The sequence below is a fragment of the Takifugu flavidus genome, chromosome 2 (genome assembly GCF_003711565.1).
Source record: "Takifugu flavidus isolate HTHZ2018 chromosome 2, ASM371156v2, whole genome shotgun sequence".
Classification (NCBI taxonomy): domain Eukaryota; kingdom Metazoa; phylum Chordata; class Actinopteri; order Tetraodontiformes; family Tetraodontidae; genus Takifugu; species Takifugu flavidus.
In genome coordinates, this window is record NC_079521.1 from 2,867,139 (window position 1) to 2,885,638 (window position 18,500).

Genomic DNA, 18,500 nt, shown 5'->3' on the forward strand with positions numbered 1-18,500 from the left:
GTTAGTGATAGTTAGTGTTCCAGGATGGAAGATCCTTATTCTACTTTTACACTGGGGTCCTTCTGTCTTTTCAGTCCAAAATGCACATGCTTGCCTCTTCAAGCATGTCCTTTTCCCCTTTAGCTGCAGATGTCTTCTCACTTAGGTGTGTAGATAATCTCTGGACATTAATGCTACACTTTATAGCTATTGAACATACATTAACATCCATATAGACCAATGCCATTTACATGATTCTGTATTTAATGAGTAAATTACAGTGTTATTTTTGTACAAATTAACACTCTTACAAAAGAGAGATGCACCCATCAAAATCAATGTACATTGTGTGGATGTAACGCATCACATCTGAGGAATGTGATCTTTGTAGTTCCTGGCACTTTTTAAACACAGTATTTACATGTAATGTCAAGTGTTAACGGCATCTGGATATCAGATATACATTTAGTCTCAAGTGCAAATGGATAGATTGTGGCCTGGTAAAGGGCCGACAGTTCTGTCCAGGCTCCAGCCGGCTGGTGTGAAATTATCCAAGTACACGAAAACACAAGTATCTAAAAACCATTTCAAGCTAGAATGTTATGGTAGCAGAAATCAGATGACCACAGCTGTGCAATTATGATCTTTTCTATCAAGGAAACCACTGCAATGAGTTAGAAAAACTCTAGATAATTTGACATTGGCAACAGCATCGTTTGAAGCCCGACGGCTGAGACAGAGGGTGCCCGAGGGTGGGAGCAGTAAAAAAAAAACAACAAAACTGTCATCCTTCAGTTATACAGAAACATAAATATTAAGAACCTTTTAGATGTCTAGATGATTATCTATCATCTATGCAGCTGTACTGTCAAGACAGTAAGAACACAAAAGGGACGGGAAACGAGACACAACAGACCAAATACTCCAGGCATCCACATCCACATCTGACAAAGTAAACATGGTTTCCAGAGATGGAGCTGGAGCCAACAGCAAAAGTACTATGTGCAGAAATGGCTTGCATATTTAGAGGTTATCACACACTTCTAATATAAAGATACACACGTCTAAGGCACATTAGCTCACGGACCAAGTTAAAAACCAGGGAACATTGTGAGTACAAAGTCTGTAAAAAAACAAAACAACACACACACACACACAAAAAAAACACCAGCACGCTTGCGGTGGAGGATTCAGGCAGCCTAAGCAGCTTAGTCGGTAGCTTTGGAGGAAGTGAGGGGTTCAGTCTCTGAAAGGTCTTCCTGAGGAAACACCACATAACACACCTTCTGGCCCATATATGTGACTTTTTCTGCAAAACAACACAAGACATTTTACCACAGAGACGAAGGCAGAGTGACGTGCGCGGTTGCGAAGGTCCACTCACCCACTAGCCTGGAGATCCACTTGGGCTTGTCCTTCCACCAAACACCCACAAAGTATACAGGGACCCCAGTCAGCATGATGACCATCCCCAGGCCGCACACCACTGGTTCAGAGTACAGACTGAAGCACAGCAGCACCACCCAGAATATCAAGTAGCTGATGGGGATCAATAAGTTCACCTGCACAGGACAGAGTTCAAACCGGCTGTTAGACAAAACCTACCATCATCTACCGCTCTGACCTTCTGCCTGCGCGTTCCTGCTGCTCAGCGCTCGAAGTTTGTCATGACCGTTATTGGTTTTATGGCGCTTGTAAAATAAATCCCAAGGCTCGTTCTGCCTCGCGGGTCTCTGCAGCATTAACTGGAGACGCAAGCAACAATCATATGATTTCAAGCACACTGAGAACGATAAATAAATCTCTTAACTTTTAAGATCAGGCTTAAAACCTACCTCTTTGAAAAAGCTTATTGTTACTAATTCTGTAGTTCCAGTTACTATCCTAGACAGACAAATTATCATACTTAGGGGGTCGTCTAATCATTAGGTCACATCTTAGCTGTGCTGTTATAGGCCGAGGCTGCCGGGGTCCGGAAACATGATCACCTGACAGGCCTCTGTCACCCCACTGGGTCATGGTCATGGTCTTGTCTTGCCTCCTCTCGTCTCCTCATCAAGCAGACTAGTTATGCTGATTCCTGTGTAGTTTTTCTGCTTCTCCCCCTCCCCTCTCTATTTATTTACAGGTATCGCCGCCTTCGGAGCTGCATGATGACCTCCGGCCCCGCTGACCCATTGTATAGTGTATTTTTGTGTGTGTTTCTGTGCTCTGTGCCTCTCCCCTCCTTCTCCCCCTCCCTCTCCTCTTCTCCCTCTCCTCTCCTCTCTCTACCCAGCCGGCCATCAGCAGGAGGGTCCCCCTACATGAGCCTGGTCCTGCTCAAGGTTTCTTCCTGTTAAAGGGGAGTTTTTCCTTGCCACTGTTGCTTGTCTGGGGTCAGGCCCTGGGACTCTGGAAAGCGCCTTGAAACAATTTTGATTGTATAAGACTATATAAATAAAGATTGATTTGATAAGGTTTGTTTCATATTTCTACAAATAAGACAATTAGGACACCATTTTCATGGTCATGTGACAGTTTTTCCCCCTTATATACTCAATTTTCCCTGCTGGTTCTTCTGTTTGTGTACCTTGATGGGTCGAAGCTGGTTGGGTTTCTTCTTGCGGAAGTAGAGGAGACCGGCAATGGTGACTCCGTACGACAGAAAATTGATGAAGGAGACATAATTGATCAGGTTGTGCGTCTCTCCGACACACAGTATTATTATGGTGGCCGAGCACTGTGAGAGAACAAGGCAGCTTTAAAGATCACGTAACTGAAGAGAGTTGGTGACAAGAGGCTTCTGCAGCGCATCTTCACAGCACTTACGCAGACGAGCAGGGCTGGGATGGGAGTGCAGTTCTTTAGGTGGATCATAGCCAAGAGGTAAGGCAGGTGACCCTCTCTGGCCCCTGAGAAGCACAGTCTGCAAACAGACGGTGAGTTTATTGGAATCGAGAGGTGTCTATAAAGCAGCGTACAGGACGACAGGTGCGTTCTACCTGGATGAGGTGAACAGATATCCATTGATGCCGCCAAAGGTCGACAGTGCTACAGAGATGGGCATAACCCAAGAAAACATGCCCAGCAGTTTTTCGCCAAATGTCTGCAACAACAAAATTGATAGATTCATGTTGTAACTTGGAAAATGCCCGATTACACTTGCACCGATTGATCAATGCTGAAAGATACAGACGTCATAAACACACAGGGCTACAACATCAGCTACAGCTACAACATCTTTAAAAAATATCCTGAGCCGAGAGCTGCTCACCACCGCTACAGCATTGGAGGCCAGCAGCTCCTCTGGGGTCATGGAGGAGAAGTAGGCGATGTTCGTCAGGGTGTAGACGAGGGTCACCAGTGGGATGGAAATGTAGATGGCGCGAGGAAGGTTCCTAGAGGAGTAAGAACATATGGCTCTTTCAAATGCCGCCGAAATACAGCACGTGAACGTTTCTTGGACTTTCCAGTCACATCAGCCAAACAGGATGTGGAGCATTTAAGACACCGATTAATAACAGGATGAACAGCTCGAGTGCAGCAGTTTTCCCTGCAAATGTTGCACAATTTCAGCTTCTGTATCGCTCATGCATTGGTGCATGGTGGCGTGACGTACTTGCGTGGCTCCACCACCTCTTCTGTCACGTAGTTGAGGAAGTTCCAGCCGCTGTAGGCGAATGAGGCCTGAAGGAACGCCAGCGCCACCTGTCCCACTGATGGTTCCTGGAGGAACTCAAAGGCCACGCTGGGCTTTAGAGCCTCATAGTGTCCTGAGAAGACGTACGGAGCAGGTCATGAACGAGCCCAACAGTCTCGTGTGACCAGTTTTCAGTGCGTAATCAGATGGACAATCTGGTATTTTGTAGGGTTTTAACAACATAACCGTGTTTTTACCTTTACAGATTTGGACGAGTCCCACCACTATGATGAGCACCAAGGCCAGGAGTTTTCCAATGGTGAAAACATCTTGGATCCTTGTTGCCCAGCGGACACTGTAGCAGTTCACCCAGGTCAGGAACACTAAAGCACAAACAGAGACTTTCATCAGCACCTTGGCCTTCAAGGAATTGGCACACACAATAAAAACGTAGGGTTTGTTTCAAGATTGACCTCTAAAACTTTACCGATTCCCTTGTTATCTATCATTTGACATCCATTTGGGAGAGAGTGAAGGGACAATAAATGAACTGGTTTCCTTACTTTGCATTTAATTAGAAAGCCTGAATGTATAATTGAAACTCTAGTATGAGGATCAGATTTGTCCCCAAATGAACATAATCTAACAAATCTGATCTGGTCCACGTGTGTTTTGTCAGTGAGTATTTTCACACTGTGTGTGGGTGCCTGTATTCCATTACATTTCATGTGTAAAGTGATTGTTTCATATCTACGAAAGTGTAAAGTATGAGAGACTGGCGTGTGTAAATGGGTGAGAGAGAGTCTGTAAATGCCGCATGTTCTACATTTGATGTCAACATATTTTCAGGTTTGTACGTCTACCGTGTGTGTGTATGTGTGTGTGGGGGGCAGGATCATTTCTTAGTAACTGTAGCTGCTTTGTGTCAAGACTGACCCATTTCGCTGAGAGGTTTAAAAGCCGTCTGGCCCAGCATTAACAGGCCACCAGCATTTCCCCCCCCCCCCCCAACAGGTGCACATGTGAGACAGGTTTAGATAGAAGCACTACACTAAACAGGTAGTAAGAAACACACAAATATAACAGGGGGAAACGTTACAGCATTGCTACCTTGGCCCTGTATTAGGGTCAGGCGCAGCGCCCCGTGACCCTGATCAGGAATAAGTACTGTTGAATGGAAGATGCATGATCACAATTACAGAAATCCGCATTCATCAGCACAAATACTGGGAGTACTGTCAGTTCCTCAAACGTTCATCTCCTTCACTTTATCTTCCGTCTCGCGGCTGCCGCGTATCACAGCAGCGTCCAGTTGGTTGGCTCAGCTGCCCACACACACAAACACACACACACACGACAGTGTCATATCAAGATTCATTTCAATGAGGCTGGGACACCTTCTCCAGCCACCTGGGCTTAAAAAACATGGCAGCACATGTATAACCAAAGGCTGCATTCCACACATACGGTTGGTGTTGTCTATGTAAAAAAGAAGGATTCATGCGTGATTGCTGTGGTTTTAAAAGACGGGGACAAAAGGAATTCTTTTTCCCAAAGCCACATGCATGCACGCAAACACACACATGCACAAACACTCTCTTCAATGTCACCAGTTAAGGAACACTTCCTGTAGAATGGCAGAGCAGGGTGGTGGTTTCACTTGAAAAAGAGGAACCAGAAATTGTGAGCGTGCCAACTGCTATGTCATACAACAATGTCTCCATGGGAAAGTCCCTGGAAATGAGGCTCCGACCTATTGTCCAATCATGGGGTACCAGGGTCATTATCACAAACCATTTGCTCCATAAAGAAAAGAGAGCCGTTCTCGCATTCTAAATTAATGATGTAACACATTTGCAGTCAATTTTGCCTTTGTTCCAAATCACGTTTGTGATTCACGTCCTGAATCTCACTGCCTGACAGGGACGAGACCTCTGGCGTAGCGTTTGGAGGTTTACAGCTCCTTAGTGGAGCAGGCTGTGCTGTGGACTGGGTGGTGGTGGATGTCCTGCAAAGACTGTGGTGGTGTCCAGAACCTCAGCCGCTTCGCCACCCTCTTCCTGTGGATGGATGATGGATGGATGAGTTGGCCTTGGCAGTGCTATATACTCTCACAGGGCCTCTTTGACATCGTGCTCACCCATTTCATTCTACCTCCTTCTACGACAAACTGAAGAGACCACTTCAGCTGGGCGCGTTTGCGTGCACGTGCGCGCGCACACTTACACACACGGCAACGTGAATTTTTGGCAGGAGGTTTTGGTGGCACCGAGCATAGCTTTCCCCTGCCTAAAACCCCCAGTGTTTTATAGTCAGTCACCCTCGAGGTGTTGCATGCATTTCCGTTCCTGTGTTCATGTGCCCCCCCTCCCACTGTTAACCCTGACAGGAAGGAGGTGCCAGTGTGCTTTGACTGTGACAGCGCAGGTAAATCTGTGTCTTGCTGCCACAGCTCCCATTGAAGGCCACCTCAGCACCAGAATACTAAACTAATTACTGCTTTTACTCTTAATGGATTCTGATCCCAACTTTGTGCAGATTTATAGGGGGCTTTAACCTCAGGAACGCCTCCCACTGGTCCAGGATCTGGTCACTAAACTGCCAAAAACCCTCAGTCTCATCCATCCCACAAGTGCTAAACCATAGCAGATTACAGTAAATCCACGTGAGCACAGAAATGTGGGGACAGTTAATGTAGTCTGACTGGATAATCCTGTTTAGCTGATTAGTTAATGTATCATTCTTACTCTTCTTAAATATGAGGATGTGCTGCTTTTTAACGTCACAGACCCAAGTCCAGAACACAGTTGTCGGGTTATCTCTCCCCCTCCCTTCATCCCAGCCAGACCCTCAGATGTCAAATGTCTTATGTGTGAACTAAGAGAGTCTGTCTGGGGGTTTGTAGATCCTTAAAACCCCGATACGACACTTGTAAGTGCAACCATCTCACAGAAAACGACATCCATTTATATACCGTTGACAATAAAAAAAGAAATACAAAAAAGTTTAAATGTACAAAGTAAATCAATGACTAAAACTGCACGGGCACGAGTGGAAAGTTTCCAGCTGAATTCCTCTCTACATAAACATATTTTCAGCTCCTTTGCAGGACTGTCATCCTTAAAACCGGAGAGCATTCCAGATGTTGAACTCAAGAGCTGGTTTTCTGTGTAGCCTACGCAGAGCTGCATGAGAGAGAGGAGACGAGGGGGAGGGAGAAGAGTAAAGTGTAGGAACATTCCCTCATGAAAAACCAGCTTTAAACGGCGATCAAAGCTGCTGCTGCTGATCAGAATAGTCTCTTACACACAGCCAGACTTTTCCTGTCAGCGTACGTACGCAAACACATGCCCGACAAATGACAATGAAGACATGTGTTGACTCTGGCACGCTGACATTGATGTCACGCGTCTGATCCAGACCACGGATGAGGGAGGGAGGTGGCAGCAAGCAGCCAGTGGGAAGCACGAGGAGGTCAAACGGGGTGGCAGCTGGACAGCAATATTGCCCAGTTGTTCACGTGCGCGGCGTCCTGGCTGGTTCCCGTTTCCATGATGTGCGCTGCCTGGAGCGTCGCAAAGCGAGACGCACAAACCTTAATTAGCGCCAACAAAAAGCTGGGAACATTTATGATACGCTGGCACATACTGTACTAATATGCACAGAGGCCGACACGCGCACAAAATAAGCACCCGACTTAACGGGCAGCATATGTAACATTCTGCTGCCAAAAATAGTGGAGGTCTACTGGTGTGCAAATGCTAACCCAGCACAGCCGTACACTCACATCCCTCTCCCATCCATGGCCCATTTCTCCATCCAGTTCAGACAAGTTTGAACCAGCTATCCTCTCAGACATACACGGCACGCACTTTGACCACTGGCTATTTAAATACACAACTCCACACTCCAGCATGTCAACACTGATCATATTAGAGGCCAGGAATAGTGCACAACAGTACATGAGAAGATGAAAATGGCTGTAGCTATCTCAGTGCTGCTCTATCCCCCAGCCACGATATTCAGTTGTCTACAGTCAGCTGGGATGGTTTTGCTGGGAAAGATTTCTGGCATATTTTGGTCATTACATTTATTCATTTTTCATAGCAAATGCTCCCATATGTGACATGGTTCAATGTTTCTTAATCAAAGAGCAAAACCCTTTTTTCCGTGATTGTTTTCTTCTCCGCTGATGTTTACCAGGAGTAACCTTAGCTCAGTCGGACTGTTGAAAGCAGCCAAACTGATCATATTAACCAACAGATGACTGAAACAAACAGCACGGAGAGCAGACTAAATTAAATTAATGTTTGTGGCAGCAGATTTAGGAGGCGGGCTTGATGAACTAAACTCGCCTTAGTGTTAAAGACAAAGGTGTTTTTATGTGTTGCAGTTACAGGCTGTGTAAGTTATGTGTGTATTTTCAGTAAAGCCTTGCTACATTTTGGTTTTTGTCACATTGAAAAGTGTCTGGATTTGGCTGCCAGCTGTAATAGAGGATTTATTGCATAATGATTTGTGTTTCTTCCTGTTAAGTTGTCACATCAGCATACTCGGAACTGGAAGGAACACATCTCCCTGCCTTTCAGGAAGCTTTTGCATGATTTCAATCATGCTTGCTCGTTTTAAAATTAATTTTTCTCCCTAATTAGCTCGCTGCCCTGCTGAACTCTACACCACCGCATAATTACTATTTTTTCCCGGATGGCCATCAGCAGGAGGGTCCCACCGTATGAGCACGGTCCTGCTCAAGGTTTCCTCCTGTTAAAAGGGGAGTTTTTCCTAGCCCTGGGTTTCTGTAAAGCACCTAGAAGCAATTCTGATTGTAATAGATACGATCTAACCAAAGATGAACCGAATTAACTTTAATCTGTTCTGCGATGTCCGTTTTAATTTGCTCCAACATGTCACACATTAAGCTCTGGTCTTGGCCAGGCTTCCCTTGAATAAGAGGTCTTTGTATCTCAACGGGACCCCCTGGATAAATAAAGGCATCGCACCATATCGAGTGGAATGAGCGATATTGTGGAGCGGAACGGCGGCTTTATTGCGTGCATGACTCTGGCACCTCCTGTCAATTGAGGAGATTTGAGGGAAGATTGATGGAAGAACACTTGATGGGACTTGGTATTGGCAGATATTCGATATAAAAAAATGTGATCAAGACATCCCTACAAATAACCACAAGCGCTTGCACATCTAACCTGCTAGGCGTGGACACAATATTCCAGTAGAACAGAACAACCTGCAGCAGGAGTTGTCAGCAGCCTGAATAACCGCTGTAATCTGAGTGAAAGCTGCTTCTGTAGAAAGCTCAAGTTTGGCCGACTGGTCCCAACAGCCCTCCAATTATGAGAGAGTAGTTTATGTGTACACAGCTTCCTGTTCTTGTCAGGATTTTTGTTGCGTTTGTTAATCCTTTACATTTATAAAAGCTGAAATCGTGTGACCAGGTGTATTACACTCTGGTATGATCTGTTCCGTGTGAACTGCCGTAGTTTCCATTAAATCTAGGCCGGCAGCGCGTTCTCCAGAGAGAGCTGACCCACTTGTGGAATGCTCACAACACGTGCCACAATGGTGTCGTTACAAGCCAAACACTGAGCAGGATGACTGGTTCAGGTTACCATGACGCAGACGTCATGCACCGCCACGTTGTCCTGTGTAAATTTGGGGGGGGGTTTCTGATGAGTTAGCATAGACTCCACCTTCAGTAAAGCAAGTATCAGTCTAAAAATAATATTTGCTCCACGTATCCCTGCAGACACGTCTCTGAACTCTGTAAAAAACGCCTGTAAAAACCACTAAATAAGACCGAGGCCCCCCCTCCCAGCCTGTGTGACGTTTAATGCATTTCATCCACTGTATCACCCTTCACCTTAGCAACAGGAAGTTACCCATTAGGTCATCCTTGAATATATTGCAATTTCTGGGTCTTTTAAGTTTTGTGCTGGTTTAAATATATGCAAGTCATTTCGGTGACTTAATGAAGCTGGTTATTGGGAGCTGAGACTGCTTATTCATGCCATATTCCCATGCCAAGAACAATTGTTGTCATAGCTTTTTTATAAAACTGCATTTGTATTTAAATCCTATGGGCCAGGTGGGATGGTGGGTGGCAGATTGCAAGTCTGGCCCTCCTTAAAAACAGCTTGGACATCCCTGGAAACACACCAATTCCTGAATGAAAACAGAAAATACTGGGACTGCTTTTGAAAGGTGGGGGTTGCCAGCCTTCTCATGCACAGCATCCAACTGTACAGTGAGGGGCTCAGCAGCAAAAACAAGAAGGTAGCAGAAGGGGTAGAAGAACGGGCCCCGACGCCCGCCGTTAAGGTATTGGGTAAAATTTCAACTCTGTGGAACTCTGCACACCAGATACTAACAAGCTTGACAAGTGAAGACATGTAATAGTTCCAACGGGCACCGTTTGCTCACTGATGCCGCCCTGCCCTCACAAATTCAAGCTCTGCCTGCAGTCACAAGTGTAATCTCCCAACTTTTACCTGTAATCACTGTAAACAAAACAAAAGAGCCAAGACGGCTTCCTGAAAGACGAAGAAAGACGTCAATCATCTACTCACTGACACAGATGGTGGCGAGGAGCCTGGTGGCAACGTATGGGGGCAGACAGTTCTGAAAGGCCGGCTGTAAGACGTAATTGGAGAAGGTGAGAGCGATGACAGCCAGTGTTGTCGGATACATGATGAGGACGGCGCTCCACAACAACAGAAATCTACAGGAAGAAAGAGACAAAACACAACAGAGACTTGGTTTTGCTTTTTTCCGACTGGAGTTTTGAGGGGTGGAAAACTACGACTCCTCTTTCCACCTAAAACTTGAGCTTGAAATTAACCACAGATTTCACACACACATTACGAGCTGCTGCTTCAGTTTAATAATCTTCATGGTCGCAATAATAAAAGGCTGAGTTTCTGTTTGCTTTTCATTTATAGTTCAGGCTTTGGCCTTTATGGCATTGATACAATAATGAGGTCAAAGGTTGTCAGTCTCTTCATTTAAAAAAATAAATAAAGAATAAAGATTAAAATCAAGAAAAACGGGAAATTTCTGGTCGACAGCTGAAATATGGCGCCAGACATCCCTGGAACCCTCATTAGAAATAAAATATGGCCAACAAAGATCAAATAAATGATTTATCATAATCCTTCCTGAGTGCAGAGGAACCGCCACAAATATCATATTGGGAGCTCACCTTTAGTAAAATTCAGATTTGGGGTTTACTGTAAGCATTTGACATTTAAACCCAATGAGAAAGGCTCATAAAAGTAACATGTGCCACCTCCGCAAAGTCTGCAGCCTCCCACAGCCTGTAGGTGAACACAGCCAGTCTGAGTCATTGTCAACTCCAGCCCCACACACACTCTGAATATCAAATAGAATCTTCAAATAAACACAATGCAGCATCTCATTATTGTTGTGTTATTATTACAGGGCTAATTAAAAGAAAGCCACATGGGCCTGCCTGCAGGCTGCTGTAACAGAGGTCATGTTTGACATTTACAGGCTTCTGAATGATCACACGACTGTCTTGAGACCTTTGAGGCTGATTGGTTCCAGGCAGCTAAACATGAACCCAACCTCCTTGTGCACAAGCTCAGTCTGGACTCCAATAGCTTCCAAATCAGATACCTTGAAACGACTGTGTATGAGAACACTATTTACCCCACAAGGCCTCCAAAGATCTCCGTCACGTATGAATAATCTCCTCCAGACTTGGGAATGGTGACACCCAGCTCAGCGTAACACATGGAACCCAGAGCACAGATCCCTCCTCCACAAACCCAGACGATGAGCGACAGCCCCACAGAGCCCGCATGCTCCAGCACACCCTTGGGGGAGATGAATATTCCTGAGCCAATGATGTTTCCTGAGGAGATAATGGTACACGTGGTTAGTGTTGTTGGCCAGTTTTACTGGCCAGTGTGTCATAACCACAATACACATTTTAAAACTTGCCTTTGGGCCACATGATCACACAAACACACTCTCATATTACGCCCCCCTCCCCCCACCGGGCTCAAACACCAGGTGGGAGATGCAAAACAAATTCTTATTTTCAAAAAGGAATAAAAGCAAAGCCAGGAAACCCCCGAGGGGCTTGTTAAAACCTTCCCACCACTAAATGAAATCTTTAGAGATTTGCGTTTTGTTCGCATCGAGTCATCACTGTGCACGTCGTGTTGTGAACGAGAAGAATTACAACAGATGAAAGGATGTTTCCACACACTTCTGCGTGATTCTGTCAACTTTCCCTCAGTCGAGCAAAGTGGATTTTACACTGTGGCGCGAGCACACCTGCGAAAGCACGCGCAGACTGTGTGGCAGCAAACGGCGCCTCCACGAACATGCCTCCTAAATCAAGAGGTCAATGCAATATTTACTCCAGAAAACCTCCAAGATGCCATAATTCCCACATGGTTGCCAAAATATGATCAAGCAACTCATCACTGAATAATCAAATCAAAAGCAAGCGAACCTGCGAAACCTGAAAGTAAGTCAAAATGAAATCTCAACAATCTCTCAGGAATTTCATCATCGTGACCGTTTTATAACACCTTATTGCAGCACAGGCTCCAGTAGCTGTGCAGCAGCAACGACAGCCATCGGGACAGACAGCACACGAAATATGAGCAACACAAGTCCTGTAAAATGACCCAAATATGGTAGGACCATGATTTCTTTTCTATTGAGGCCTTGTGGTCTCAGAGAAACATGGCCTGCTGTTCCTAAAAAGGTTCCCTGGTGGTTCACGTGGCTAAAGCGCAGGCTAAAAAATACCCCCCCTACACGCAGGGAAAAAAAACAGACAAGCAAAAACTAACAGAGGGAAGTAAACTGTCGGCAGCTGTTCAAGCAAAACTTGTTTTTCGCTGCTTTGGGACAGGAGGAGAATTTTCAAACGCGTCTCCATCTGTCCCCCGGAATCATTTCATTCACTGAGGGAGGCCAAAGCAGCTAAAGATGCTTTGTAATGATGCAGTGGGAGAGGAGGCGGAGGGCTGAGGGCACATTTATCACTGTCAGAATTGATTGTGGAGGCTGTGGTGAGATGCAGTGTTGTTACATAATACTTGCGTTATGTTTGTTATGTCATCGGGTTTGGCACAGCGGCCGGGACTGTGAAGTCCTACCGACCCGCTGCCTACCAGCACCGCGGTTCTGAAACGACAGCCGTGAGTCCGAAGCAAAAATCTCCTGATGACATTAAGGATTTCAACTACGGTAGTTCTGCCAGAGTAAACGAGAAAAGGGTGTAAACAGCCCGCAGGTGAGGAGGGACAGGTGGCATGAAAGAAACACTGTCTTCTGAAGGGTTATTGCTGTTTCTGGTGCTTGTTGTGACCTTTATGTTCCACAGTCAGCCAGAAACCTTTAACAGCTCATCTTACTGCAGAGCACTTAGGATGCTTTAAAGTACTGCATAATTCACTTTGTGTGTGTGTGTGGTGGTGGGGTTTTCACTACTGACGCATGAATGTGCATGATTGGTTGTTCCTACTGAGTCTGTTCCGCCCTGTGAGGCCCCACCATCAACTCTGAATTTGTATTTCTAATGTAAAGCAAATACATTTGTGTGTCTCGCCTTTATAAATTCGTTTGGAAGATCTAGTTTAAAAAGGTACAAATAGAAGTGAAATTATCCGACTCAATAGTGACGGTTCTGAATCTGCTAAATCGCACAATTCGAGTGAACAGGTTGGGTCGGAAACCCTATTAAAGAAGGCAACAGATGCCGCCAACTCGGATGCTGGATCAGATCCACTATTGGGTTTATGGAAGGAGGCCATTAAAGTTGTAGACTTTTTCCTCCTAGTGTAATGGTGCAAATGGGACGATGCATACTGTCCTGCTGAACGCACGAGGTATGATGCCGCATAGGAAAGCCCCAGCACTGCAGCTTCCTGTACCAAAACGGCTCCGACAGCTTGGTATTTGAGTGAAATCTCTTCATTCTGCAGCAGCTCGCAGTTACTTTGAGGACAGCGTGGCAGAGAGCGTTCAGCCCGGCAGATTTCTCCACACTCGCACTCTTCCTGCTCAAGCGGCGCGCACAAAAAAACCCAACGCGGAGCCCCAAATCTTTTGAACTTCACCATGACGCGAATCAGCCACGTAGGCATGTCCATATTCAGAACATCTCGACTGATGCAACGTTTCATACACCAGAATCGCAACCCCCCGAGCCGCGTCAAACGGAACCTGGAGGCGGAAACATCCGCGCGTAAACGCGTTTTTCTGACTTTGGCCATCGCGCGCTCTCTTCTCCGCAGCTGTGTCTAATCACGACAATTAATATAGTTTAAGACTCATTTGGCCTCCTGCGATCTAAAATGAGCCCAGGACCCAAACACAACCTCGACCCGGTACCGTGGCTGGCTGCTTTTGTGCGCGGTGACACCGTCACTTCTGAACACAAGTCAACAGTTGTCCTCGCCTCTTTCCGAGTTACAAAGTCATGGTCTCACGCTTCCCCTTGGATTCCTTCCTCCTTAAAAAACAACGTGGTTGACATACGATGGGAGACCTCACTCACCAATTATGATAGCGCACGCCGTTAACAGCCCTATTTCTTTCTTCAGAGTGACTCTGTCGCTCTTGGGAGAGTTTCCATCCTCCCGTTTCGCTTTTTCCTCCATCGCCCCCGCCGAAAGAAAGTGTCTCTTCCACCACGGCCCGGCTCACATGCACTGATCCACTTATTTCAAGGTTGCTCTTGTATCTCCGTGATCAGGGAGGACGTGCGCATGCGCACAACGGCGCGGTGAAAGCGCCACCTTATTCCAGGTACGCTTGTTGGGAGCGCGGTGGGGAGGTTGAAGTTTGGACGTATAAACTTTGTTTTATCACGGTGGGCGTTGATCCCATTTTGTCAGGGATTGTGGATTTGATCCGTGCTCATTGCAACATGACACTGGGACCGAATTAGGGGGTATTTAATCCATCGGTGATTTCTTTATTTCTTTTGTATGTCTTTAATGTTGATAATTGCCTAAGCTGTGGAGGTGCAGAGAGCGACGGTTCCTTGGGTTTTTGAGCAAACAGCATCGACGCAGACTCAAGAAACTCATTTCCTGTAGGCGTCACATAGAGCCCACCCTGGCCCTCCCTCTTTACATTCTTATTGCTACTGTACTGTCAATCACCGGTGGGAAAGCGCGTTCCCTTGACGACCAGAAGGCAAAAGTTTTTCATTCGGTAGAAAATCTGAAATAACAGAACCAGCAGGCTCCAATTTAGTCATGTCAAAATGAAAATACCAGATTGGGTGAGGTAAATGGTGCTAAATTGTATACAGTATTAAGAAAATGCATTACAAATGTGTCTATTTTGAGAATTGATGGACATAATTTTTTGATTGCCTGCGTCAAGGACACCCGTTTGATAGCAAAACAGATGAAATTTTCAGGAAACATTGACAATGGGCCAAGGAACAGACGATGGAATTCTGTTGATGTTCTGCACTTTTTTGATCTTTTTCCAAAAGATCATATGCCAGGATCAAAGCCAGGCCTTGATCATAAAGCAACCTTCTAGGTTATGTAACCTTCTATTACTACTGGTTGTATATGCACACCGGCCACTTTATAAGGTAACGTTTCCCCCCAGTCTTCTATTGTCTAGTTTTGGTGAACCTGTACAAAATTGTAGCCTCACTTTACTGTTCTTAGTTGACTTGAGTGGCACTGGGGTTGTCTGCTGCTGTAGCCCGTCTTCAAGGTTGGCCGTGTTCTGTGTTACATGGTGTTCCGCATACCTTGGTTGTAACAAGTGGTTATTTGAGTCGCTGTTGCCTTTCTGTCAAGAACCAGTCTGTCCATTTTCCTCTTACCACAAGGCATTTTCATCCAGGCAACCGATGCTCAGTGGATATTTGCCCTTTTTGCCAACTGTTCTCTGTCAACCCTGTACATGTTGGGCGTGTAAATCTGAAATGCTCAGCCCGTCTGGCGCCAACAACCAGGTCACACTCAAAGTCACTTAAATCCCCTTTCTTCCACGGGCTGATGCTCAGTTTGAAGTTGTGTGGACCACATCTACATGCCAAAGTTGTGGTCATGTGATTGGCTGACAAGTGGCTGGTGATGGTATATACTATCCTAAGGGCATAAGCTATAATATGTGGGGAAATTACCTGCCTGGTGGAGGTCTGCACTCTCCAAGTTCTTAGTATGGTGGCTCTGTAATGGTGTTAATCATTATATGTATTTGGTAATAATGGAGAGTTGGCTTGAATGTGTGCTATCTGTCTTACTGGGAACCAGAGTGCAAAAACTGAAATGTAGGACTCTTGTAGGTCCTTAACAGGAATCTTTGGGCTCTCCTGGGTCATCTCTGTTGCCATAACTGCGTCAAACACTGCATGAGTGTAAACCACTTTTATTAAAGTGAGCTTTGTAATTCTTCGCTTGACTGACTCGAGCAGAAGTTCACCTGCAGAGTTTGATGCGGAGCGGCCGAGAGCAGGACGACCAGACTGACTTCACTGAGCAGGTGTCGGAACCTGTGGGTCGTTCGGTTTTCCAGTATTGTTTCCCACACCTATGCTTCTCCTGGTCTTCCCTCTTGATCATCCTGATCACTCCCCCCGGTCGTGTCTCACCTGTCCCTCACCTGTGCCATGTTGCGTTTGAATCCATGTAATTCCTGAATTGGCAGATGTTCCTTTGTTCAGGCGTGGTCATGCCAGACTGCCAGCATTCCCTTCCCTTACATGTTCTCTTATGTTTTTGGCTGTTCCTATTTCTGCAGATTGAATTTTAGATCTTTGCAAATTTATGTAGATCTTGATTTTGTTTTGCAATAAATCTGATTTTTTTCCCCCTTCAACATGCCTTTCAGTCTTTATTTTTCTTTTTCTGTTTACCAAATGCAAAACTGTAAATTTCTTACTTTGCAACCAGTCATTGACACGTTGGTGAATTTTCTGCTGCCCTTGAACATAAAGTAACAGAGTTTTCTGATAGCTACTGTCATCCTAAAAACTCATCTGCTGCCTTGCCAGTGCAGGGTTACTGGAAATGATGCTGTTCAGTTTTTATCTCAGAGCAACGCGAGAAGGGTTTCGCAAAGGTCTAAAGCAACGCGGCTAAGTAAACAAATCTTATTTTAGAGTTTTTGTACCAAAGGACTAGCTGTTAATCTATTCCTCAAAATCTAATCAGATCCCGTGCAGCAGTCTGTGGAACTGGTTATCTACTAGTCATTCATCCTTTTAATCAGTTGATCAGTTTTCACGAGTACTAGCTACCATATCAACATCTGCTTGGTTGACTGGACACAGAAGTAGGCATCAAATCAGAGCATCAATCTTTATTCATATAATGTCTGTTACGAACAAAATTGCTTCGAGGTGCTTTACAGAATCCCGGGGCCTGACCCCCAACAAGCAGGAGAGGAGAGGAGAGGAGAGGAGAGGAGAGGAGAGGAGAGAGAGGAGAGGAGAGGAGAGGAGAGGAGAGGACAGGACAGGACAGGACAGACAGGACAGGACAGGACAGGACAGGACAGACAGGACAGGACAGGACAGGACAGGACAGGACCCCGGCAGCCTTGGCCTATAGCAACATAACTAAGATATTAACCTAATAATTAGACGACCTATGACCTATGAAAAGAATGTAAAGAATAACTGGTTTGTCATTTGTTTCTTCTTGCTGGCTCAGGGCCATGACAAATAAAGACACTTCTACTTCTACAAACACTACTCATATTTCACCCACTGAAACAAAGCCAACATGAGGTGTTTACAGTTAGTAAATTAAGCAGAATGAACGAAGGATAGGGTGGAGTCAAAAAAACCAATGCAGCAATCGTAAATGCTGTTGAGAAGGCATGTTGCTAAGTGGAAACCAGTTTAGCTTGTAAGAAAGTCTTCTTTTAAGCTGGGTGAAAGAGTCACACCTATTTTAGCATTTTAGTGTCAGACAACAGCTCAGTCACTTTGGTTCAAAAGTCTGGACCAGAAAATGACAGACAAAGGGAAAACAGCATTTATGTAAGTGTTTTATATTAAAACAATAAGGTGGACTCGTGGAACCAGGCTTCAGGAGAGGAGGGAGTTTCAGCTTGATACTCAGATGCAGGGATATGATGATCGTCGATGTTTGGGCAGCAGTCTGCTTTAACACTGCCAAGCCTTCTGCTAGAACCGGTGGGCATGACAAAGATGGGGACAGACAGAGGGTACCACCACTTCAGCCTGCTGACTGGGAGACAATGGAGGCTGGAAACCATGAGACATATCTATGGCAGTGCTGACCAGGGAGTTGTAGGCATGCTCGACCCACAGCAGGTGGGTAGACCAGGAGGAAGCAGACAAGAAGCCACATATTGTAGGGGCACCTCCAGCTCTTGGTTAGCATGCTCCGCCAGGCCATTATTCTAAAGATGATAACCAGGAGAGAGACTGGCTGAAGCCCCCGGTGCCTCACAAAACCCCTTTCATTCCTGGGAGGGGAACTGGGGCCCTCGCTTAGAAACACTGTCCTGGGGGATTTTGTGCAGTGTGAACTTGTAATACTTACAGGTAGGCAGTCTCTTGGGATAAAGGAATTTAGAGTAAGGGGAAAAAAGCAACTACTTTAGAAAAATGATGTACTCGAAGCGTGTGACCATGACTTTGTAACTCGGAAAGAGGCGAGGACAACTGTTGACTTGTGAGTATACAGTAGTGGTGATACCTTCAGATGGAGGGAGTCCAGTGACAACGTCCCCTGCTCTACGTGATCAGGGGCAATGAGGTATGGGCAAATAGCACAGGAGGCTGGCTGGAGCACGAAGTGAGGATTTGTTGTGGGCACAGACGGAGCAGGCCGAGACGAATTCCTTGGTGTCAGAGGACATGCAGAGACAGCAAAACATCTGCAGAATAAGG

At 45.7% G+C, this 18,500-nt stretch overlaps 1 protein-coding gene across 1 annotated transcript; it reads right to left on the reverse strand.

Moving 5' to 3' along the window:
• Positions 1–220: 220 nt before the first annotated feature.
• Positions 221–14,358, reverse strand: slc7a10a (solute carrier family 7 member 10a). The gene is made up of 11 exons (XM_057017487.1): positions 14,160–14,358; positions 11,288–11,492; positions 10,186–10,337; positions 3,859–3,984; positions 3,581–3,734; positions 3,236–3,359; positions 2,964–3,067; positions 2,791–2,887; positions 2,552–2,701; positions 1,364–1,541; positions 221–1,288 (listed from the first exon to the last, which is right to left on the reverse strand). Exons 1-11 carry the CDS (start codon positions 14,260–14,262, stop codon positions 1,188–1,190), a joined length of 1,494 nt encoding a protein of 497 aa, XP_056873467.1. The 5' UTR covers positions 14,263–14,358; the 3' UTR covers positions 221–1,187.
• Between the last annotated feature and the right edge of the window lie 4,142 nt (positions 14,359–18,500).

What these genes read in the sequence shown, in the direction of transcription:
- slc7a10a (XM_057017487.1), bottom strand. Translation starts at nt 14,262, where the DNA reads ATGGAGGAAAAAGCGAAACGGGAGGATGGAAACTCTCCCAAGAGCGAC. An exon ending in ACTCGTCCAAATCTGTAAAG is followed by an intron (nt 3,735 to 3,858) that starts GTAAAAACACGG and finishes ACGTCTTCTCAG; the next exon opens with GACACTATGAGGCTCTAAAG. An exon ending in TATCTGTTCACCTCATCCAG is followed by an intron (nt 2,888 to 2,963) that starts GTAGAACGCACC and finishes GTCTGTTTGCAG; the next exon opens with ACTGTGCTTCTCAGGGGCCA.